The 25,344-nt window shown below is 36.6% G+C and overlaps 1 protein-coding gene across 1 annotated transcript in view; it reads left to right on the forward strand.

Moving 5' to 3' along the window:
* Positions 1-15,605, forward strand: part of Tbx18 (T-box transcription factor 18) — a 34,234-nt gene extending 18,629 nt beyond the window's left edge. The window contains exons 6-8 of the mRNA XM_048353886.1: positions 2,846-2,910; positions 10,600-10,694; positions 12,858-15,605. Of these exons, the coding sequence (XP_048209843.1) occupies positions 2,846-2,910; positions 10,600-10,694; positions 12,858-13,582 (885 nt within the window). The 3' untranslated portion in view covers positions 13,583-15,605. The remainder of the gene's footprint in view (positions 1-2,845; positions 2,911-10,599; positions 10,695-12,857) is intronic.
* Positions 15,606-25,344: the final 9,739 nt, after the last annotated feature.

Below are 25,344 nucleotides of genomic sequence, written 5' to 3' on the forward strand. Positions count from 1 at the left end.
GTGTTACAGCCCAGGAGACCAGTAATTGTGAAGTAATCTTTTCTTAGAGTTGGAAATAAGTTGACGAGTAAAATATTTCTTTCCATATTAGTAAATAGTTGTACTTCTTTAAGGCTCTTTTATATGAGGTTGACTTGAAGGCACATATTTAATCCATGGAATTCTAGCCAGTTTTCAAAAGAAACAGCTCTGTGTTAGGTTTATTACTTTTGAATTTTAGTAGTCAGACCAATTGTTTTAGGTTTCCTCTTCTTTTTACTTTTGTGTTTATTGCAGTTAACATTTTTTGCTCTTTCAACATAGTATCTGCTGTCTGTAATGTTACGGGAGATGAGAATCTCTCCCATGTAATCTCTTTAGTCTCTTCTTCACCCTGTGGACACAGTCCCATAAGTGAAGCTGGCCTGTAATACACTGCCACTCTGTCATAGATTCCTTAGGAAAGAACGTGAAAAGTAGACTTAGAAGGTCTAGAGAAATATAGGATGATATTCTTAAGATACCTTACAAGTTGAAATGCTTGTTTTAAGGAAATGTTATGGTATGAAGAGAAAATAGTGCAGACATTTAGTATGGTTTTAATAAATTCTCTTTGTCTCCCACATTGCTGTCCTATGTGTATTTTCTCCACCACTGGTAATATAGTAGGTCTAATACAGGGAATTTTTGGCACATGTTAGTGTTTTGTACCAGTTAGCAGACACTGACAAGTCCATTAAGAGAGTGAAGAAATTAGAAAGGAAATGGATAACAATAAAGTATGATCAATTCATGTATAACCCAACTACTGTCTTTCAAAATTTGAGGAAAATTGATAAAGCTTACCTGGTTGTAAACAGCATAGGCCCGGCTTGGTTCTTACATCATTTCTATTGGCTAGTATCCGTTTGACCTTAGGAAGGTTACTTTTTTCTCCCTTTTTTTTGTTAATGGAAAATAATAATTTCAATACACAAAGGTATTGTGGAAATGTTTACAGTACGAATGTCTTCACTGCACAATAGAATCTTTAGAAACATGTACATAGTCCTTCCAAAAAAAATAAAAGGTCAGAAAACTCAATTGTTCAGAAAGTCATCGCCCTGGTATGAAGGTTCTGACCATGATTTCCTCTCTCCTCCTGCCAGACTTAGGAAATTTACTTTTAAAGCCTTATTTTATTTATTTTTATTTTTTTGGCCAGTCCTGGGCCTTGGACTCAGGGCCTGAGCACTGTCCCTGGCTTCTTCCCGCTCAAGGCTAGCACTCTGCCACTTGAGCCACAGCGCAGCTTCTGGCCATTTTCTGTATATGTGGTGCTGGGGAATCGAACCTAGGGCCTCGTGTATCCGAGGCAGGCACTCTTGCCACTAGGCTATATCCCCAGCCCCTTAAAGCCTTATTTTAAAAGAAAACATAAGGGAGTGATACCCATACACTCAATTCTATGATAATTAAGTGATAGGCATACAACTTCGTAGAGTATATATTATCTCCATTTAATACAGGTGTTGATGTTAGTGATAAAAATAATTACAATAGCAATTGAGATATATTTCTGTTAGCAATTAGATATATCTCTGTTTAGACAGGCACTGTTATATAACCTTTACTCTTATAAATATTTTTTGATAGTATTATTGGAACATCACTGAATTCAACAGAGAACTGAATTGTAATGATCTGTAATGAAAAATTCCCTTCAGTAAGAGGATGGTCAACATAGTGAATTAATTAGCAACTCTTTCATTATATTCTTTATAATGTAGTTCTGTGCATATACCAAGACAATGTTGTATGGAGCACATGTGTCTCAAGTGTTGTAAGGCTGATTGAGGGATGGCCGTGAATGTGCACAGCTGGCTAGGGAAACTCCAAAGAGAGCCAGCCTTCTTTATCGTGGTGTTAGACAGCACATTCCATCCTTAGCCAAGATAGTGTAATCATACATATGTTCATTAATTTAGTAGATTTCATTCACACAAAGTATGTAGAAAGTATAGCATAATGCACTGCTAAGAAAATAGGTTGGGCAAAGTTAAAGGTTTGGGTAAGAAACAGATAAGATATTATTTACTAGTGTCGAGTTCAAGATGGTATTGATAAAAGCAGGAAAATTAATAGAGATGATTAGAACATTTGTAAAATTTTTCTCCTCAAATCCTCTTATTTTGGTGGGCAAGAAGTTGGTTGGTTATGAGTCAACAAATTGAAACTCTAGTTAAAATGAAAACAGTATTATTTCTTCTACAAAAAACTAATTCCGTTGCAAGCTTTCAGTAAAGTTTATCTCTGACTAGGCATTCACAGTAATTCAGCCAGAAGGTTAGGACTACACACGTAAGAGAGAAAGAATAAAACTTTCAGATTCTGGGAGCCCCAAAGAGATTAAAGGAAAATGAAAGAAAAATACAGAGGCAGAAAGTAAAACTTGTATAGGTAACACGTAATTCTGAAGAAAAGACCTCAGAGGAATTTAACATTGAAGCATATGAATGGCTGATAAAGGATGCTTTTGGACATTACTTGCTCTATCAACTCTAGTGTGATAGAGTCAGTTCTGAATTACATCACAGAGTTAAAGGGAATATCTTTGTTTCTGAGAGAATAGTCAAACCTTGGACAAACTGGGAACAGATAATTCAGAATTTCTTTTTTGAGGACTATAAAAGTAAACCACATCTTTATTTTTAGAGATTAAAAAGGAATGAGAGAACATTTCAAAGCAAATGATTTCTGAAATGTTGTTTGAGCTTTACTGCTAGACCATTTACTGCAATACATGGAGGAATGCTGTTGTTTCTGTTGGTTACAATCATGTGATATTTATGTAAGATTTAATGTGACAGTGTTTCCCATTTTGCAGATTACTCGCCTTAAGATAGACAGGAATCCATTTGCCAAAGGCTTCCGAGACTCTGGGAGAAACAGGTATGTAGTAAAGAAATGTATTCTACTTGTGATAAGTAGGTTTGATATCTTATTGTGAATTTTCCACTCAAGCTAAAGGTTAAATTTATCAACATAATGTTGAGATGAATTCTGAGGAGAATTTAAGTTGTCTAACTCTGTTGTCTTCAAAGGAGCTTTTGGAGTGTGATGGTGTGTCCTTCCCTGGTTCATGCATGAGCTTTCATGCGTGATGCTGGGGTGGAAGTGTAGGGCCTTGGGGTTTGCAGAGTATGTTGTTTCTTAAGGGGCCTTGAAGAATGCTGCCCTTGCAGGCTCAGGGGCCTCAGCATCCCAAGTCAGTGTCCTCTGTGCCTCTGCTGTTGGCTTAGAATTTCCTTAGTGATGACACAATTGTCTATTGATTCTGTCTCAGGAGTATGATGGAGTCTCTTGTTAACTCATACTTCCAGCTGTATTATGAAACAACTTCCCATTGCCAAGAAAGCTGATTTTTTTTTTTTTTAGTTTTCAAATTTGTTTTGGCTTTGCTGACAGCCATAAACTTGTTTATTTTCTCTGTGTTCTGTTTAAAAGTGAGAGAGCTGCAATAATGAATGCCACTTTATTACTTTTATCAAAAAGCAGATCATCGGGGCCTGGAATATGGCCTACTGGTAGAGTGCTTGCCTCATATACATGAAGCCTTGGGATTTGATTCCCAGCACCACTTATATAGCAAAAGCCAAAAGTGGCTCTGTGACTCAAGTGGTAGAGTGCTAGCCTTGAGCAAAAAAGAAGGCAGGGGCAGTGCTCAGGCCCTGAGTTCAAGTCCCAGGTCTGGCAAAAAAGAAAAAGAAAAAAAAGAGATCATCTAGTCTGTGTGCCAAGGGCTTTCAAATTTATTAATATATGATTCTATTCCAATACAGTACAACAAAACATTTTCTAAAGTGAGATAGTAAAGCAGGATAATAATAGACCAACACTCGCTAAATGCCCTATCAGGCAAAGACTGATTTAAATGTTTTGCAAAGCATATTTTAATTAAGTGTTTGAAGTTTTTGTTACTTTATGCTCAAAGTTATTACTCCATGAAAACTTAAAATGGACTTGTTTTATGTCTACGTGGAATGAAAGTCTACAATTAATTTAAAGACAATTTCTTTTTTTTTCTTTTTTTTATTAGAAAACTGATGTACAGAGAGGTTACAGTTTCATACGTTAGGCATTGGATACATTTCTTGTACTGTTTGTTACCTTGTCCCTCATACCCCCCTCCCCCCTCCCCCTTTCCCCCCCGAGGTGTTCAGTTCACTTACACCAAACAGTTTTGCAAGTATTGCTTTTGTTGTTGTTTCTCTTATTTTACCCTTTGTCTCTCAATTTTGGTATTCCCTTTGAATTTCCTAATTCTAATTCCAGTACACACTGTTTCCCATACACTCAGATAAGATTACAGAGATAGTGTAGATACAATCACAAGAAGGTGATACACGAACATCATCAGTAGTAGAAACTACAGATACACATGGGATGTTAAAAGTATTTACAACTCTGATATAGCAATCATTTCCATAAAATGGAGTTAATTTCACTTAGCATCATCTTATGTGATCATAAGGGTATAGCTATTGGGCCCTTGTGATCCTCTGTTGTGACTTGCCTAAACCTGTGCTAATTATTCCCAATAAGGGAGACCATAGAGTCCATGTTTCTTTGGGTGTGGCTCACTTCACTTAGTATAATTTTTTCTAAGTCCTTCCATTTCCTTACAAATGGGGCAATGTCATTCTTTCTGATAGAGGCATAAAATTCCATTGTGTATATGTACCACATTTTCCTGATCCATTCGTAAAGACAATTTCATCTGAAATTTTGGGGAAAAACAGTTAGGTAATAAGACTAGATTCTTAGCTCTTTACCTGACTAGTTGGGTAAGGTAAGTACCTGAGACCTTTTCAGATATATTGTTTCTTTCTGAGATTTATGTCATCTTTATATGACATCGTATCACTTAAACAGCATGCAGGGTAAGGACGAACGTGCAACTACTAAAAGCTGGGTGTGGTGGTGCAGTCCTAGTGAAAGGATTGTGACTTGGAGGTAAGCCTGGTCACATAACAAGACTCTCGCAAACAAACAAACTCCCATTAACTCCTTTGTCAAATGCAAGTAAAATGCATTAAAAGCAGAGTGACCTTAAATGTAGAACAGTAGAACAGTAAGACAGGAGGGCTTCCCTCTGAGATTATTCATCTTGTAGGAAGTTATGCAAATAATTTTAACATTACGAATTCTCTCCTATGTTGAAATTATTTTGTGTTACTTGAGATGTCTGTTTTAGTCTGAATAGAAAACAGAAAACTTGCTTGGCTTTTTTTTTTAATGTTGCATTAGCTACTGGTTAACTTGCTTTTCAGAGGAGTTTCTGAACTTGAATGCAAATGAAACGATAATTTACAACCTTAGCTGATCACTGAGCCTAGAGAGGCAACTGAAGGGAATTGTTAGGGTGACTCCTTTTCCACCATGGTAAATGCTTTGGTAGAATACGAGTTTGATTTTATCAGCATAGAATTTGTCCATTTGAGAGTCTTGATTTCAGTTTATCAAGCAGACATGGAACTTACTAGACCTCACAGGAACTGATAGCAGCAAAACTCAGGCTTTGCAAAAGACATAAGAAACTGTCCGTAGCATCAGCAAAGTTCTTACTGCCATTATTGCTGGAGATCTCACTGCTTGGACACTCTCAGTTTATTTATGAAACAATGAATTTAAAATATACTTAAGGTATGTTTTAGATCATAACAGTGATTGGAACTTCTACAAGTAAAAGTGAGGTCATAGACACATGTGACATGTTTTGGGGAAGAATTCTATTTGGGGAAGCATAGTAGAAAGACATTAGTTATTTAAATTCACTCAATAAAAAGATCAGTAGCATCAGTGATAATTAACAGTAGTTATTTTTCCTGTTGTTTGGTAGGACAAGGTAAAAAAATGCTAGATTTGATAAGGGTATTTCCTTTGGCTTTTTGTGGAATGTGGAACATGGTATCTGGTGGTAATTGCTATTATTTCTTGCCCAACTCTACTGAAACATGTAATGTCTTGAAAGACAACAGTGACTAGACATTAACAATTTAACCTACTTCTATGAAAAAGTTAATTTTAATTAAATTTATATTTTATGAGATATATATTGTGAATACCCTGATTGTATCATTAAACAATAAATGCATATAGCAGAACATGTACCTGGTAGACATGCATAATTATGTGTCAATTGAAAAAAATGAATATCATAATTATTTAAAAAAACTTGTAATGTTTTAATAAACATGTAGCAATGAGTTTATACTGAACACTTTTAAAATTTAAACTTTTTATTTTCCAAATATCTAAACTATAGTATTATATGTGGAGTATGTCTATAGCAGCTTTCTTGCTATTGAAATAATATTTCAATGCTTTTTTCCCCATGAAATAATTTTTCTTGCTTAGAGATGAGCTTTTCACTGGTTATAATAGAATGCTAAATATTTTTAAACCAAATATTCTCTGTTAAAAGCTCTGATTTAAATATCTTTGATAAATAAAGATGACATATATAGAGAAAAGAGAATTTTGTCAGTTTTAAACATTTTGAGCTAGTATATTGTTTTCATTTCTTTAAAAAGCCTAAGTTATATGTATAACTCAGTTAAGAATGCAGGGGTTTGGAAAATATAAAAAAAACACGATATTTCTTTTATATCTTAAATATAAAAGGAAAAGCTTATATTTCTTTTTTTTTCAAATTTTTATTATAAAACTGATGTACACAGAGGTTACAGTTTCATACGTTAGGAATTGGATATATTTCTTGTACTGTTTGTTATCTCATCCCTCTTTCCTCCTCCCTCCTCTCCCTTTCCCTTTCCTCCTATGAGGTGTTCAGTTCACTTACACCAAACAGTTTTGCAAGTATTGCTTTTGTAGTTGTTTCTCTTTATTTATCCTGTGTCTCTCAATTTTGGTATTCCCTTTCAATTTCCTAGTTCTAATACCAGTATACACGGTTTCCAATATACTCAGATAAGATTACAGAGATAGTGTTGGTACAACCACAGGAAGGTGATACAAGAACATCATCAATAATAGAAGCTACAGATACACATGGGACATTGAAAGTAGTTACAACTGTGATATAACAATTGTTTCCATAACATGGAGTTCATTTCAATTAGCATCATCTTATGTGTTCATAAGGGTTATAGCTACTGGGCTCTTGTGATCCTCTGCTGTGACTTGCCTAAACCTGTGCTCATTATTCCCAATAAGGGGGACCATAGAGTCCATGTTTCTTTGGGTCTGTCTCACTTCACTTAGTATAATTTTTTCCAAGTCCTTCCATTTCCTTACAAATGGGGCAATGTCATTCTTTATGATAGAGGCATAAAATTCCATTGTGTATATGTACCACATTTTCCTGATCCATTCGTCTACTGAGGGGCATCTGGGTTGGTTCCAGATTCTAGCTATGACAAATTGGGCTGTGATGAACATTGTTGTGCTGGTGGCTTTACTGTGATTTTGTTTGTGTTCTTTTGGATAGATACCCAAAAGTGGGGCTGCTGGGTCATAGGGGAGTTCTATATTTAGCCTTCTGAGGAATCTCCATACTGCTAAGTTTATATTTCTTTATTACTCAAGAATCTGTCATGCAGTTTTAATTGCTTTTTAAAGCAAAAATGCTGTTTTTATTTTTCCTTATACAGGAAATAAATTGAACATGACATGAAAAGAACATGGAATTGGGATGGTTCAAACTTTATAAAACAATTTTCCTTAATTAAAAATTATCCTTTCCTGGCTATTTATGACTCTGCATCCTATTTTATACGAATCAGTAGCTTCGGTCCTTAAAAGCTCTGCTGCAAGACATTTGCTACGTGAGAGCGAATTTATGTGCTGAGAATAGTTTCATTCTTCAGTCAGGCCTTAGGTTTGACCCTATAAAATTTTTTACTCAGGAAGGTACAAAAATTTCTTCTCTTTAAATACTTCAGGAAAAACATAACCATTTTACTAAATAAACTCGGCCATTTGATAGCATAAATTAGGGTGGTGATAAAATGTGGAAGTTGTTCAAAGCACCTTGTATAAATTATCGCCTTGGCTGCTCTCCTGCAGGAGGTGCCTTTCATCTTTTCTTTAACTAGATGGAGAAAAGTCTCCATTACTGGAGCAAATGAAGGCTTTTTAAACAAAAGTCCAGATTCAGCTAATAAACATTTTATAACTGTTTCCTGCAAAATATCTGAGATCCTTTCTGGAACTAGCAGTGTGAAAAAGCAGCCTTGGGAAAAATATCAATAGCTCCAAATCAGATCATTTGTGGATATATCACCCTCAGACCATCTCTGTAAGGCGAAGCTTTTCTATTTGTTATGCATAAAGAATTGCCTCAATTTATTTTATGTATTTGAAGCATAATAAAGTTTATACTGCTTAAGAAAGTAAGCAACATTGAACATCCTATTGTTAATAAATTTTTTATTTTGGTAGACTCTTGCTAATTATATTTATAAACTCCTCTCATGACTGATCTATGAATATTCTGATTACCTTTAACATCTCAAAGTACCATTATTACAATTCATTGTGATAATAAAGGATAGGATTTTATCAATTTTTATTAACAATCTTATTTCTAGGAGGACATAAAAATTTGCGGTTTGCATAATGTAAATAAGAATGATCAGCTAAACAGCACCTAGCATTCATTAATTCAGTGAGAAATATAACCCATAGGCAACATACTATATGTTGAGATGGACAGAGCACACCAAACTGGACAGAAGCCAATTCTTCACTGCACAGAAAAGATTGCCTACCACATGACATGATCTTGGACTGGACTTGTAGTTTAACTACAGATAAGATATGTCATTTGGGAAAAAAATCACTTCAAATGAAACAACTTGAGAGCTTGAAAAGATTTCCAAGCCTCTTTCTTTATCCCTTATAGGAAACTGAAGTCCAGGGAAGTTAAGAAATTGACTTAACATCACACAGCAAATCTGAGTGACTTATACTTACAACCCAGTACTTCAGATCTTACTTTTGTGTCCATATTTTTGAATAATCAACTTGGTGACACACTGATTATGTATCAGAGCCAGATTATGTCCTTGTCCAGGTAAAACAGGTATAGGTCCACTTTGTGCCCTGCTCTCTTTTGGCAGCCGGGCAGTCACATTTGTGGTGGATACTCATACTTCCATGAGCAGTGACTGAGCCTATGAGTCAGGTCCTGGTGTGGAAACATGAGAGAATATGTTTGTATGTGCTAACCCATATAAACACGCACATAGCTGTCATTAAAATAAGACAGGCATACTCCTCATTGAGGGAGGACATAATTAATTAAATTAGTAAATATATAGACACTATACCCTGCATATTCTAAGACAACACATTTGGAGTATAAAACCTCAGCACAACTGGATATGGCAGCACATTTCTGTAATCCCAGCACTCAGGAATCTGAGGCAAGAGGATTACAAAATCAATTCCAGCCTAATCTCCTTAGCAAGACCTTGTCTTATAATACCACAACAAAACAAAACAAAGCAAAAACACTTGACATCATTTTATCTGTACATATCACTTCTCTACTGTTTGGAGAGTTTGCCGTGTTATAGATGGTATGATTCTGGAGAAGTTTCAGAGTTCATGGTTAGGCATTAGGGAATCTAGAGGAGATAGTGCCTGAGTTGAAATTACTAAGAGTATCTGATAATCATAAGAAATGTCTAAAGTAGGATTGGATATCTCAGGAAACAGGCATTTCCTTTCATTTTTTTCCCCAGTACTAGAGATGAGCTTTGTGTGTAATACTAAACAGGGGCTCTGCCACTGAGCTCCACCCCTACTAGCTCCTATAGTACTATCTTGAATTGAACAAGGCTGAGGTTGTTGAGAGGTGCTAAGGTCTCAGTCTGTCTTGAGAATGGCTAGGAGTATGAAGGACTTCAATCTTAGAACCTACAGGAGTTGGTTACCTGATACAAAGAGGGGAGGACCGAATCTCTTGGTATAAATCGCTTTCACTAGCATTTAGAGTAGTTGCTTTTGTTTTAGAGTATATATGCCTCTTCACAAGTATTTATTCACTAAGCATGTTGGAGCTTTATAATAATTTGTGGTGTTAATACTAACCCCCTGACACAAAATAAACCTTTGAGATCATCTTGCTAGCTTGGCTGGTAGTGGAGATTGTGTCCCAGAGTAGAAACCAGACTTCTTTTCTACTTCTCCATGAGCTGGCAGCTGCAGTACTACATGATGGGCAGAAATGCCTCTAAAGGTTATATGGGAGGATGCTTTTTTGGCAACCGTCTTGCTCAGGGGAAGAAGTCCTGTGAGGAGGAGGGAGATTGCTCCAGATCACAGCAGAACCTTGGCTTCACACTAGCCGGGGTGGACTCTCTCTTTGGCTCCTTATCACAAAAAGAACATTTTTCATCCTCCAAGTTGGCTTAGAGCCAACAATCCTTGCATTAACAATCTTTGTAGATGTTCTCTTATTTGTTCACCCCTGTGGCACATTTCTCTACTACCACTGTGGGGCTACTCTCGATATGGGTGGTGTTTTCTGAGATGCTTATGACTGGTGAAAGATCCAGCTGCTCCTAACTTGCCTTGTTTGTCCACCCCCATCCTGACCATGCTGTTTAGAATGGGGTTGGAAGCCCTGGTGGAATCCTATGCATTCTGGCGGCCTTCATTACGGACTCTCACCTTTGAAGATATCCCTGGAATTTCCAAACAAGGTAATTCATAAAGGCACAGAGGCAGACACTTCCTGCTAAAAGGATCGAGAACTACAAAATGTACACTTACCATCTGTAACAGTGACCTTATCACTAGCATTTTTCTTCCTCAAGATCTATTTCTTTTTTGTATGGTTATGGAGATAGCTCATGAAAAATAGTTGTCAAGTTTAAGTTAAATCTTGGATGTTTCAGATTGTGTGTGTATATACACATGCATACACACACATATATAATTTTAGAGTGAGGGAAGGTCAATATATATATATAGCTGAGCCTATGAGTCAGGTCCTGGTGTGGAAACATGAGAGAATATGTTTGTATGTGCTAACCCATATAAACACGGACATAGCTGTCATTAAGATGAGACAGGCATGCTCCTCATTGAGGGAGGACATAAATTAATTAATTAAATTAGTAAATAAACAGACACTATACCCTGCCTATTCTAAGACAGCATATTTTGAGTGTAAAACCTTAGCACAACTGGATATGGCAGCACATTTCTGTAATTAGAGGTGGACTAGGGTCTCTAAGGCCAAGTATGCTTCACAAGAAATTGCAGGTACTGGTTCCAATCCACCCTTTCATGACAGATTTTTTTTTAAAGCAGAATAGTCTCTTAACAGGATTCTGCCATTGGGTCTTTGCTAAGAAGATAGGGCAGATCTCCTTGAATTGCTTTCGTTCTGAATATTTCCCATAAGCTCAGGGCTTGTGTTTCCTCAAAGAAGGAGAAGGAGGAACCTTTCTTCTGGTCTACTCAGTGTGGGACTCTAGGCTTGCTCCTGAAGGAAGGCTCTTGACCAAGAATCTTCCAGCTTCTAGTGAGACTTCCACATGCTGGGTTTTGTATTATTATCACTGCTTGTATTAAGTTTTTAGATTATTTTGAGATGCTATATAAAATATTGTTTCTAGAACAATGAAGGTTTTACAACCTGTCCAGCCCTTTGGGATTCTCCTCTCCTCTTTGGCTCCCTGAGAGTTACAAGCATCAATCTGCCAAGCAGGTGTAAAGAGGGGGAATCAGATACCATCTCTGTTATTGACTGAATAAAGGATTAGCCACTCCCTTAGTTTCATAGCATTGTTTATTTAACCTTTGCTCTTACATTATCATGTGGTCCACCAACCTGTTTTCTGGTTGTAAATGAGATTTTTGAGGGTCTAGACTATTGCTTTCCTACATAGCTGAGAGCTGGGTAGTATAGTCAGGATGGATACAAGCGTCAGTGAAAAGCAAATATGCTTGCTGTAGGAAGTGCTTTGGACCAGTTCTGCTCTTTCCTTTGGATTACTTCTTTTACTTTATAAGAAGCTATATTCATTCAGAACAAGCTTTGCTGACAAAAGCATAAGACATGGGTATAGAAGGGTTGCTTATTACAGGAGAGTTTCAGTGGTTTGTGCCTATAACCCTATCTATTTGGGAGGCAGAGAGCAGGAAGGTTCTACATCAAGAATAGTCTAAACTGAACAGTTTGAGAGTTGCTTTCTTTACTCATAGTGGGACATCAAGGCACCTGCCTGTCAGCTTAAGCTACATAGGCTGAGATTAGGAGGATGTTGGTAATAGGCCAGAATGAGCAGAAAAGTCCATGAAACTCCATCTTTATGGAAGGAAATCTGGATGTGGTGACATTTTCCTGTGATTCCAGCAACACTGGGTAGGCTATAATAGTCAGGTTGCATCTCAGGCACATGACTGGTTCGAAAAAAAAAGATCTTATCCTAAAAATAACTAGAAAAAAATAGGGCTGGAGGCATGGCTCAACAGTCCTGCCAGCCTAATAAAGCCTGAGGTCCTGAGTGCCACCAAAATATGGCTTATTAAACTCAGGGAACAATAAATCAAATTGTTATATAAAGTTTTTAGTACATTCAGTATTTGCAATATTTATTGTAGTAAATAAGAAGACGCTGGGAAAGCTAATTGAGGGAGAATGTCTAGAAGTTCTAGTGGTAGTATCCACATTTGCTGAGGAGATTGCCTTTAAACTATTTCAGTCTGAATTCATTGACATTATAAACTCATTGAACACTAAGACCATCTCCTTGCCATCTTTATAGCCTCTCATTCCTGGCAGCAAGCTATATTTTCCATGTGCTCACCAAACTATAAGGTAAAGATGTCTCTTTATGTTTGGTCTTCTTTTACAGGCAATGCAAGTTCCTCCACTTTGCTCCAAGGTACTGGGAATGGTGTTCCAGCCACGCACCCTCACCTTTTGTCTGGCTCCTCATGTTCCTCTCCTGCCTTCCATCTGGGGCCCAACACCAGCCAGCTATGTAGTCTGGCCCCAGCTGACTATTCTGCCTGTGCCCGCTCAGGCCTCACCCTCAACCGGTACAGCACATCATTGGCAGAGACATACAACAGGCTCACCAACCAGACCAGTGAAACCTTTGCCCCGCCAAGGACTCCCTCCTACGTAGGTGTGAGCAGCAGCACCTCCATGAACATGTCCATGAGTGGCACTGATGGGGACGCCTTTAGCTGCCCACAGACCAGCTTGTCCATGCAGATTTCGGGGATGTCTCCCCAGCTCCAGTACATCATGCCATCACCCTCCAGCAATGCCTTTACTACTAATCAGACCCATCAGAGTTCCTATAACACGTTCAGGTTACACAGCCCCTGTGCATTGTATGGATATAACTTCTCGACATCCCCCAAACTGGCTGCCAGTCCTGAGAAAATTGTCTCTTCCCAAGGAAGTTTCTTGGGTTCCTCACCAAGTGGGACCATGACTGATCGGCAGATGTTGCCCCCTGTGGAAGGAGTGCACCTGCTCAGTAGTGGGGGTCAGCAGAGTTTCTTTGACTCCAGAACCCTAGGAAGCTTAACTCTGTCATCATCTCAAGTATCTGCACATATGGTCTGATGAAGCCTTGAAGACAATATGAATCCAGTGTATTTTCTTAATTTTTGTCTTGCCAAGCAATATGGAAAGAACCGATCTATAGCTCATAAAATGTACATACAATAGAAAATGAAGGCTCACAAGAGTTTTTGACTTTCTCAAGGTGAGACTGAAATAATCTATGGTAAATGTGTACACTGTATATACATCACAGATAGCGTATTGAAGCTTTTCCTCTGCTTATCCAGTTGTACCCAGTATTGACATGCATAGTCTACTTAGCTAAAATCTCAGACTTTCAAAACTAAATTTAAAACTTGTCAGTGATACAAAGCAAAAACTTGTACTTAATTTATCAGAAAAGTGCTCTAAATAGTTTATACTTGAGTGTTGATGATGAGCATGTAGAGATCTATGTTTTTTGTTATTCTTGGACATAGTGTGAAAACCTGCAAAAGCTCATTGTGTTAGTATTAGTTCTGAGGTATTTGTAATCATGAAGGATTAGTTTTGTATTCCTGTTTATTTTTATTTACCACAGATTTATAGACCTTGGTTCTATAAAATTTATAACATAATTTTTATTTCCTGAAGGTAGGTAAAAGAAGTTTGTGACTTTTTTTCCTTTCTGTTGGACATAGAGGTCCTTATTCATCTACAGAGAATAAATTTCTAGTATTTTGGATTTTTTGCTCATTTTACTTAACTTATCATGTAGGCAATTAAAGCATGTTCTGTAAACATTTTTAAATTTTGTTTGTTTTTATTAAACCAGAGAAGGGATATATAATAATGAATGATGGCAAGAAGAAAATAAATCCTCCTCAGATTGTTTGATTTCAGTGAGAAATGTTTTAAGTCCAGAGTAATAATATTGTCAACTATCTCTTAGATTTTTATGAAGCTTGGTTTTCCAATTAGGGTAATTTTCCCCTGGCCTTAAGTTTCCTGAGCCATGAGTAAGGAAAAAGCATTTATGCTACTTACTTATGTCTCATAACTTCTATAGATCGAAACATTTCCTTTTCCTTATCTCTCTGCCTCCTTTTCTTAAATAGACAGATCTTAGTCCTTTATGGTGTTAACACTACAAGGAATTCCAGGGGGTTATCTCCAGTAATCTGTCTTGCTGGGTTGTAGTCAAAGGCCAAAGCCCATTACTATAAAGACTTTCTTGGAGGATTGAGGAGGAAGATACTAATTATGATAAAGGAACTATAAAACTTTTAACCCCAACAGCATTTTTAACCTTGGAACTGAAGAAATGAAAAGCAGCATTACTTTTTAAAAGTCCGTGAATACATGGCTTGCAAGTACAAAACAAGGAAGTTTCTTAGCATATTACGGATGAAATAGGAAAGGCCAAGAATGCTTGAAGATGTGCTTTGCCCTTCTCTTGAGGAACTGAAATGATGCGTCTTTCATCTACTTATTACATTGCATATATTGGACAAATGGAGTGCAATGTTTTTGCTCAGCATAATAGTTTTAACTTATTCCTAGTTCAGTGGTGATTTACTCTTTACTTAACAATATCATTGTTATATATATTTAAGGGAATATTCTTGTGAAAAGAATTTATGCAGGGAGTGTCTGTTTCTAGATAATTGGCAGTTAATAAATACTCGATTTGAGTATCACTTATTCATTTTAAAATTTAAGATTAACAGGAAGAGGCATGAAATATTTGCAATAGGTAGAGCTATGCAAGATTTTTGTGTGTGGTATTAAGAGAAGAACAGATTATTTGTGAAGAAGACTTTAATAATGAGTTGCCCCCAGTCATGGTGCTTAGAGAATAATTTAAGGAGGATAATTTTCCATTTTGAGGAAACATGCAAAGCAGTGGCCAATACTGATAAACCTTAGTAAGTAGAGAATTTCCCCTTTTGCTGTTGGTAATTTGAGATAATGCCATAGCAACATGAGTAGAATTCTTTCATTAATCTTTTTTTGGTAAAATTTACAATATTAAACAAATTCTGTTTTTTTAGATTTTACTGTAAATAATCCCCATTTCACTTGAAAGGCTAGCCTTTTCTTGTTATACATGCATTGATAATTATGTCTGTATTTTATTAAAAAGTACTTAAGAAAAGTATATTAAAATGTGTTATTAAACATTTTATGGTTTTGGAAGATTATTATTCTAGATGTCTATAAATACTATTACAAAAATAAGGACACTCGTAGACCTCAAACTTCAATTCTGTATCTCCCAATTACAAAGCAGAGAGAAATGGAGCCGTTGTTTGTTTTTCATGCGTTAAATATAGTTTGTTGGTGTGTTGACCATGTCATTGACGATGAAGGCCCTGACAAATGTTGAACACATGAATCTTGGTTGTGAGTGGAGGAGGGGAGGGTAGATGTTTGGTTTCAGGTCCAGGAGAGAAAGGCAAGAATGAGCCGCTTGCACTGTTGACCAGTGATGACAGATTGGTTCGAGGCTCCTTGGCTGGAAAACATTCCAAGGGACATTGAGATGAGATGAGGTTGCTGCTATCAAGACCAGTCACATTCTGAAAATTAACACTTGCTTCCTTTACAAGCTCCTTCCCAGAGGTCAACAACTTTTCACAAGTGGGGCACCCAGTTGCTGACCCCTGATTTCTGGAATGTAGGGGGTCAAGACATGTTGGTAGGTGTCAGGGGAGGAGCAGTGGAGCCTGCGCTGGGAAGACAAACTTTATGTGAATTGATACAATTTTGAGAAGAAACCTCCCATCGAAAATGCAAGTAGCTCTTCATTCTGGGCCAGCCTTAAATCACATTTTAATGTGAAATAAACACCAGGTTTGGAGATAGCTAGAGCTCAGATGAGGAGGAAAAAATAATCTTTTTATAGCAGGCTAGTTCTAGAAGGATTTGCATGGCAAGAAGTTTAATGAAGAGAGTTCAGTAACCTCGCTGCTGATTCCTGTGAAGAGAGATTACTTGAGTAGCTGTAGTAGAGCTGGTGACTGCAACACTAATGTTCACTCCAATTGTTAGAGAAGTCTGCAGGAATTTTTTTATTTCAATGTGCATCAGTGGAGAGCGTTTATTGGCTCATCTACAAGAAACATCTAAGCTTCCTGTTGGGAGTTTAATTACTGTCATGATATATTTTTAATCTTATTGATCATTTTCATTTTAAAATAAGTGTTGTAATAAGTTGATGTGAGGGAAAATATGTGAGCAGTTGAATAAACACATATTTTTTTAAGTATTATTCAATATTTTAGCTGTCTCAGATTCTCACATTTGGATGTTTAACACATGCTGATTTGGTTTTTGTACAGGGTGAGAAATAGAAAAATTTCAAACTTATGCATAAGACTATTCAGTATTCTGACACCATTTATTAAAGTGGTTGTCCTTCCTACAATCATAATGAAATATCATCTCACCTTATTTATAATGGCTAACACTAAAAATATAAAAAATTCTGATAAGAATATAATGGAAAAGAAACTTTAATATGCCATTGTGGGAAAGGAAATTAATATAACCAGATGGAGAACTGTATGGAAGATCCTAGGAAAACTAAAAAGGTATCTTCCCTACATTCCACTTCAGGGTATATTTCCAAGAAAGTAAAATCAGCATACTAAGGACATACCTGCAGGTCGCATGCTTACTGCACCACCATTCACAGTAGCTAAGCCCTACAATAGATGAATGATTTGATAAAGAAAATGTGTTGCACACAGAGTATTACTGAGCCATAAAAATAAAATTTGTCATTTGCATCAAAAATGTGGACATCAAAAGTGAAGGAATAATATAAAAGTCCCTATAGTTATGTCTTTTTCCTAGAAAAAATAGCTTACTTGAAAGTATAATAGTGGTTACTAAAGATTTGGAATAAGTGAACACATTATTATCCCATTTTAGGAGCTTAAAGTGTAAAAATGAACAGGATCTCTGATAGAAATGAATAAAAGATGTGTATATTCAAAGGGTAGAGACATCTGGCAGATAACACACTTAGTATTTCTCTACACACAGATTTTTCAGACAAGTTATCCATCCTCCCTGGGGAAGAGGAATTTGTTGATAGGATGAAACATCATTGTCTTGGGCATTATGGAAATTGGGCTTAAACTACATAATTCTCAGTCATGATTTTGAATAAAAACTGGCCCCTTTATATCTCAAGAAAATTGTCTGTTCAATGAGTGGTAGGATGATAATCTTTATTCTCCTCAAAACTCACTGCCTCACATAAGAAACTGTATCCCCTTTGTACTTCACTTTGACAATAAAGAAAAAAGATTATGTTTATTTCTGTGTATATAAGTTTATAGCTTAATATCAGGAAACTACTTCTAAAATAAAGCTATTTTATCTCTTCAAATGTATGTATTTTGGGATGTATACCTTTATTTCCACTAAGAACATAACAATATCAGGGTAATTTACAACATGTTAATTAGAATGTATCTTTTCAGTGAAATTGTGTTTTACTAAGTTGTAATATGTAGGACAAATTTAGGATTTTCTTATTTGTAAGAAATTATACTTTGCTGGGTGTTGGTGGCTCACCCCTATAATCCTAGTTACTCAGAAGGCTGAGGATTAAGTTTGATTCAAAGTCAGCCTGTGAAGAAAAGACTATGATACTCTTATTTTCAGTTAACCAGCAAAAAGCCAGGAGTGCAGCTGTGGCTCAAGTGGTAGGGCACCATATGTGAGTGAAAAACATTAAAAGACAGTGCCCAGGCCCTGAATTCAAGCTCCAGTAAAGACACAAACACAAAAAAGAATTTAGACATCATACTGCATTTGCTACTGTATAGTGTGCATAAAAAGATATGAATGTATTTTTATGATGATTTTAGTAGCATGACATTAATTACCATTATGGAATAAGCATACAGTCTAGTAAAATACCTTGAGAGTATTCCATGTACATTCAAAATATGTTTAAATTCTTGAGGAAACTTTTTGAATTCACCTTTTGGAAAGTTTTTTTTTCCTTCTGAAATTCAAGTAACATAATATGAAACAGTTATTATGCAATCCACTGAGTTTATACAAGGTTAGTTCAACACAGACATTCTGTATCTATGTTTTGAAACATTATTCTGGTCACTAGAAAAAATGACAATATTTTTTTCTACATGACATAACCTATAATTCATCTACTTTTTTTTTATTGGTCTGGGTTTGACTTTAACACTCTGCAACTTGCTAGGCAAGTGCTCTGCTGCTTGAACCGTGCCTCCAAGCCTTTTTCCTCTGGTTTGTTTTTGAGATAGAGTCTCACTTCCTTTTTGGTTTTGCTTTAGAAGGCACGGATTGTGATCCTTATATGTATAAATCTTGCCATAGCTGAAATGAGATATGTATGCCATAGTTTTCTGTAGACGTGCAGTCTTATGAACTTTTTTTTTTTGGTCTGGATTGGCCTGGAATATGGGCTCTGATCCCACACTATCACACAGCAGGTGTGATAAGTGCAGACCATTGCTGGTTGAGATGGGGGGGCATCATAAACTTCCTACACTGTTCTCAAAACATCATCCGTTCCATCTTAGCCTCCAAAATAGTTATTCCAGATGTGAGCTACCACACTTGACTACAATTCAGCCTGTTGAAAGTGAACAATTTAAGAGCTTTTAATATAGAGTTAGGCAACCATTGCTTTGTATCACCTAATATTCCCCCATTTTCCACCACTACTCTTTTACCCCCCCCCCATTCCAGTAATTATGACTATACTTTTTATCTCTCTATATTTCTCTGTTCTGGAAATATCACAGGACTGGGTTCACATAATATGCAGTCTATGTTGACTGGTTTCTTTCACTTGGCATGATGTTTTCAGAGTTTGCTAACATATATGTATGTATGTATGTATGTATGTATGTATGTATGTATGTATGTATATATGCTTGTATTTGTGTGCTTGTCCTCAAACTTGAACTCAAGGCTTGAGGATTGTCCCTGAGATTCTTTTTCTCAAGGCTTGCACTTTACTGCCACATCTGGCTTTTTCTGAGTAGTTTATTGGCAAAAAGAGTCTCACAGACTTTCCTTCCCTAAGTTGGCTTCAAACCACGATATTCAGATCTCAACCTCCTGAGTAACTAGAATTATAGGTGTGAGCTACCAGTGCCCAGCAATATGCGTTTTTAATGGATTGATATTTTGTTTTTAATGCTGACTACATCCATTACATGGAAATGCCATAATTATATATCTCTCCATCATCTGTTAGACATTGGAATTGTTTTCAGTTTATAACTATTGTGAATGATGCTGATATACACATTTTTACACCAGTTAGGAATATGTTTTCCTCTGTGTCTCTGTCTGTCTGTCTGTCTCTCTTTCTCTCGTTAGAATGGTAGATGCCAAGGTAATCTTTCCTGTCTTCCAAAGTAGTTGCACCCTGGCTTACCAGCAATCAAAGGCCCCAGTTTTGCCCACGTCCTCAGCAGCAGTAGTTTTTATCAGTCTTTTTTATTGTGATTTGCATTTCCCCAGTGACTAATGATACGTCACGAATTCCTTGCTTTTTTGGTTATTTGTATACTTTCTTTGGGGAAATATCTATTCATATATTCATATACTTTACCTTTTAAATGGATTATTTTTGTATTATTGAGGTGTAAGAATTTTAAAAGTATATTTTAGATATCTGTCTCTTACCAGAGACATATTTTCTCACATTTTGTGGGATTTGAAATTTCTTTTCCTTATTTATTTGTTAGTATTGGAGTTTAAATCAGGGCCTCATATACTCTGCTACCTGAGCCGTTCTCTTACCCTCTCCTCTTACCATTTTTTAAATTTTATTTTTCAGATAGGTTTCATACTTTTGGCCTGGAGTCAGCCTCAGACCACAGTCCTTCTACATACTTATGCCTTCTTCCTAGCTGGGACCAGAAGCATAAACCACTATACATTGTTTATTTGCTGAGATGGGATCTTGCAAATTTTTTGCCTAGGCTGGCCTCAACCCACAGTTCTCCTGATCTCCAGCTCCCAAGTAGTGTGCATGGCAGGCATTAATCACCAGCCTGGGTCAGCATACTTGAAGATGTGCTTTGTAGTAAAAAAACAGTTTTCATTTTTGTAAGTCCTATTTATTTTTCCCTTTAGTTTCTGGTGCTATTGATGTGAAGACTGATAAATATATTCATAGACTGATATATAGCCAGTCCTGGGGCTTGGACTCAGGATCTGAGCACTGTCCCTGGCTTCATTTTTGCTCAAGGATAGCACTCTACCTCTTGAGCAACAGTGCCACTTCCGGCTTTTTCTGTTTATGTGGTATTGAGGAATCGAACCCAGGCCATTATGTATGCTAGGCAAGCACTCTACCACTAAGCCATATTCCCAGCAAGACTGAGATTTTTGAAGTCATTTAATCTACCATTTCATATTCGTAATCATAGTAGCAGTAACAGAGTACTTTTAGGGTATATCAATTTGATAATACTTGATAAATTACCCCCTTTTCTTAATACATCTGTAATGTCCCTTTAGTATTTGTCAAGGAAGATGAAAGGAACCTAAATCACTGGAGATCTTTGAACCATTGAAAACCTATGGAAAATGCTTGGCACCTTCAGTATTCGTTTACTCAGTTAAAGATTCACTGTTTTGCTTGGTATTATTTTAGACTAGACATTGGAGGTTCAGAAGTAAACAACATTGTTGATATCTACAAATGCCGTGGAGAAGTGAATTGCTGAAGAGTCACAGAACAATCGGTCACAGCGAGCATGGACACAGGTGCAGTCTCTCAGCTCTATGTGATGCATCCCAGCTGATCAATGCAAACTGTTCGCCTGCCAAGGGACAAGAGGGATGCATTATTGCCTTCACTCCAAGTTTGCTTTGTTTTTCTTTGGAAATACTAGCACTGTTCATTCATTGAATTGACAGCATTCCTTTTTTTCATGGCTGTTTATAGAACTGTAATAAGTTATCTGTCTAATATTTTCAGGTAAGGAAGACATTGCTTGTTTAGAACCTTAGAAAACTTCAATATATTTTTCTTAAAATGTATTTGGTGAAATGGATTGCAGAGATTTGCATTCATTTTTTATGAGGGAAAAATGATCTAATCAGAATTGTGAATTATTTAATACACGATACATTTTTCAACTTTTACATTTGAAACTGTATTCTAGAAGTATTCAGTGGCTTTCCTTTTTTTAATTTACTTAATTGAATTTCAAGATAAAATTAGTTGAACCACCTGTTTTTCAAATCAAATAGAAGCTCTCATTTTGCATCAATAAAGAGTTTTAAAGGCATTTTTGCCAGGAATGTGACAATGCTCTCAGGCTTGCAATCAGTAAATGTAATTGCAGACCCTTCAAAGCTTCTGTTCATTTTGTTTTTCTCAGTTCGATAATCCTAGTATATAGAAAAGAAGACAGAAATTCTATGAATGTTTGCTACATACTCAGTTTTATCTTGAAGATATAGAAAAAAACAAGGAAAACAGAAAGAAGGAAGAAGAAAGAAAGAGAGAGAAAGGGAGAAAGGAGGGAAAAGGAAGGGAGAGAGGGAGGGAGGGAGGGAGAAAGGAAGGAAGGAAAGAAGGAAGAAAGGAAGGAAAGAAGTAAAGAAGGAAGGAATGAAGGAAGGAAAGAAGTAAAGAAGGAAGGAAGGAAAGAAGGAAAGAAGGAAGGAAGGAACCTAAAGCCATAGGGCAATAATAGCTCAAGCCTAGAATACTAGCTGCTGAGGAGGCTGGGGTCTGAGAATTCCAGTTCCAAGTCAGCCTGGGCAGAAAAGTCTGTGAGACACTTATCTCCAATTAACTTCCAACGTGGAGATGTAGCTTAAGTGGTGGAGTACTAGCTTTGAGTAAAGAAGCTCAGGGACAGTGCCCAGGCCCTGAGTTTAAGCTCTGGAACTACTAGCACACAAACATACACCCAGACACACAGACACACACAGAGAAACTGAAATATTGTTTGAGATTAAGTAAGAGAGGGCAGTAAGAGTTGCTTGCAGTGGAGGTGGCACTTTGGACCTTCCCTAGGAGCTTTGAAAAAGATACTCAGAAAATTCAGCAGCAGGTTCCTTGATAGTCCCCATAGGCCAACATTTGCAAGGTTTCTTTTTTTTTTAACTTTCAGATTTTCTATTTTATTTAGAAGAGTACAACTTAAGACAAGAGTGGGCAAAGACTAGGTACAACTTATATTTAAAATACAATAAACCAGTTGATTGACTTATATTTAATTAAATAGCTTTCAAATCAATAACAAGCAGGAAAATAAGAAAGCATACTATGGGTAGTATTTGTTAAAGTAAAAGCAGTAAAATAAGGTCAATTCATATGGCTACTTAAATGGCTAAATTTCCATAGCATATTGATAGAAAACTCTTAAAATTTGCTTTCTATGTGAAAACGATCATATGTAACACACAAATGATTACAATAAAATTCACATTATACCTCTTGATCTTCACAAACGGTGGCAACAAATTGTGTGCAATATTCACTTCGTCACTTCATACATAATCTAGGATCTTATATTTCACATTGTAATTCTTAGACTTGAGGATAGAGTTGGTGGCTAAAATACTCCAAATATTAAGATACAATAGTTATGGAGATAAATTTAAGCATGATAAAAAGGTAGCAGCTCATATCTCTAAGACAGTAAAAGGGGAGGCAAAAATATGCATTTCTCAGATTTCCATTCCTCACTGTTCCATGGTGACAGTGTACACTCTCCACATACTTGTCCCAGTCTTCATTGTCCTTCCCTACCTACACTCTCAATTTCAAAGACTTACTCAAGGACTTCCTTTCCAACATTTGTTTCTACCATCAACCTTTCACCAGGAGATAAAAAATTCTTTCTCTAAGGGGTTGTCACAATCCTCTGTATATTTTTCTGTATGCTTTTCCTGTAACACTGTCAGACTACCTATCATAGGTAGCTGGATCTCATTTATCTTTGCCTCAGTACCTGGCAAAGATAAATTGTGAGTAATAGAGGAGAGAATGCATGCATAAATGTGTGGCTGGATAAATAAGTAAATGAAATTTGTAGTCCTAGAATGAAACCTCAGATTTGGGAGGTTTCCCTTGGTGAAGAATTTTTGTCATTTTCTTGCAAAAAAAGGAAAGGGGAAGATTTTTCCTTTTCTTCCTTTGTTTTTTCTCCTGTGTAGAACAAACAGTACAAGAAATGTACCCAAGGCCTAACGTATGAAACTGTAACCTCTCTGTACATCACTTCGACAATAAATAAGAAAAAAAATACCCCCCCCAAAAAAAGAACAGAGAGCTGGGACTGGTTTCTATAGAAGATACTCATCTGCAGATTGGGGCTATTTGATCATCAACATGGTCCAAAGGTATCAGAATGTGTTGTGAATCCAAAGGGGAAACTATTCTTCAAAGAAGAAATTATCACAAGTAATTTGAAGCTTTAGTGCACTAAGTGTAGTTTGAGGAGTTGACTATTTCTGTTGCCAGTACCTTCTACAGTCTAGTTTAGAACAACATAAGGACAGTGAGTCTTTTTCTATCCTAGGACACCCCACTAGCCACAGATGTGTTGTTGACTACAGTGAGATAGTGATAGAGAAGCTCAGGTGTCTAAGAGATGCATATGTTACAGCCTAGTGGTTAGAGGCCAGGGACTCAGAAGGATTGTTGTATTAGGTTACCAATACTCTCAACTCTAACGTATTGGGTAAGAGAGTTGACACTGCAATAAATATCATTTCATCTAGAAAAAAGCATTGCTCTCTAGAATAATAAAGCTTTAAAAAAGTACTTACAGATCTCTCTAGTCCTCCACGGGTTAGGAGAACTATTTCAGGTAATTTTCACTTTCCTTTCTTGATGGTAATCCAAAAAGCTTTGGAGAAATTCCTTGTTTGGAGATACACTATGTGAATAGCTACTGACTTGGCCCCTGGCATTATGTCGGGGTGAGAAGCTAAGACCAATAAAGCACTTGTATATTGGACATGTATTGTTCTTTTTCTCAGAAACATGTAGGAATCATCTTGTTTGTTTACCCTTGGATTCTAGTGATAAAAGTCACCTAAGAGGTTGGAGATAAAACTGGCATAGATTGAGAGGAGAAGGAGGTACAGAAAAAGCAAGAGACCTTCCAAAGTTCCACAGTGTAGCTTTGAACTGTAGCTTTGATTTCAGGTATCAGTTGTCTCTCTAGATTACTTTACTTTTTTTACCTTTGTGTTTATATTTTTCTTGTATGTAATGCATCTGTTGTAATGTCAGGGGTTAGGTTAGAGGACATTGAAAATGACCTCTCAGTGCCTTGACACACCCACTTGCTTAGCTGCTCACAGTTCAGTCATTCTTCTTGTCTTTCATACCACTATTTGAACAACTCCTGTGTGTCAGATTCTGTGGCTGGATATGTGATGACTAAGAACAGGTGTTTATTTGGGGGCAGTTCAAAGCCACATCAGAAGACCATCTGGTTACATGTGGAAAATGTTAAAGAAGAGGTTATGACTATGATTATATGATAGACAGAATGGATCTAGAAGATCTGTGAACACTTCCACTCATGGGCAGTTATCCAATAGATCACAAACATATCCACACTAAAGCTACCAGCACAACCAGGTTCAGCACAGCAGGTTACCAAAGTCAAGCTAAGGAATCAACACAAATGCCCCCCAGTGGATGAATGGGTCAAGAAAATGTGTTATATATACACAGTGCAATTTTGTACTTCCACAAGAAAGAATGATATTGCACCATTTGTAAAAAAATAGAAAAACATGGAAAAAATTATATTAATTAAAGTAAGCCATACCCAAATAAACAT

Source organism: Perognathus longimembris, chromosome 9 (genome assembly GCF_023159225.1).
Source record: "Perognathus longimembris pacificus isolate PPM17 chromosome 9, ASM2315922v1, whole genome shotgun sequence".
NCBI lineage: Eukaryota > Metazoa > Chordata > Mammalia > Rodentia > Heteromyidae > Perognathus > Perognathus longimembris.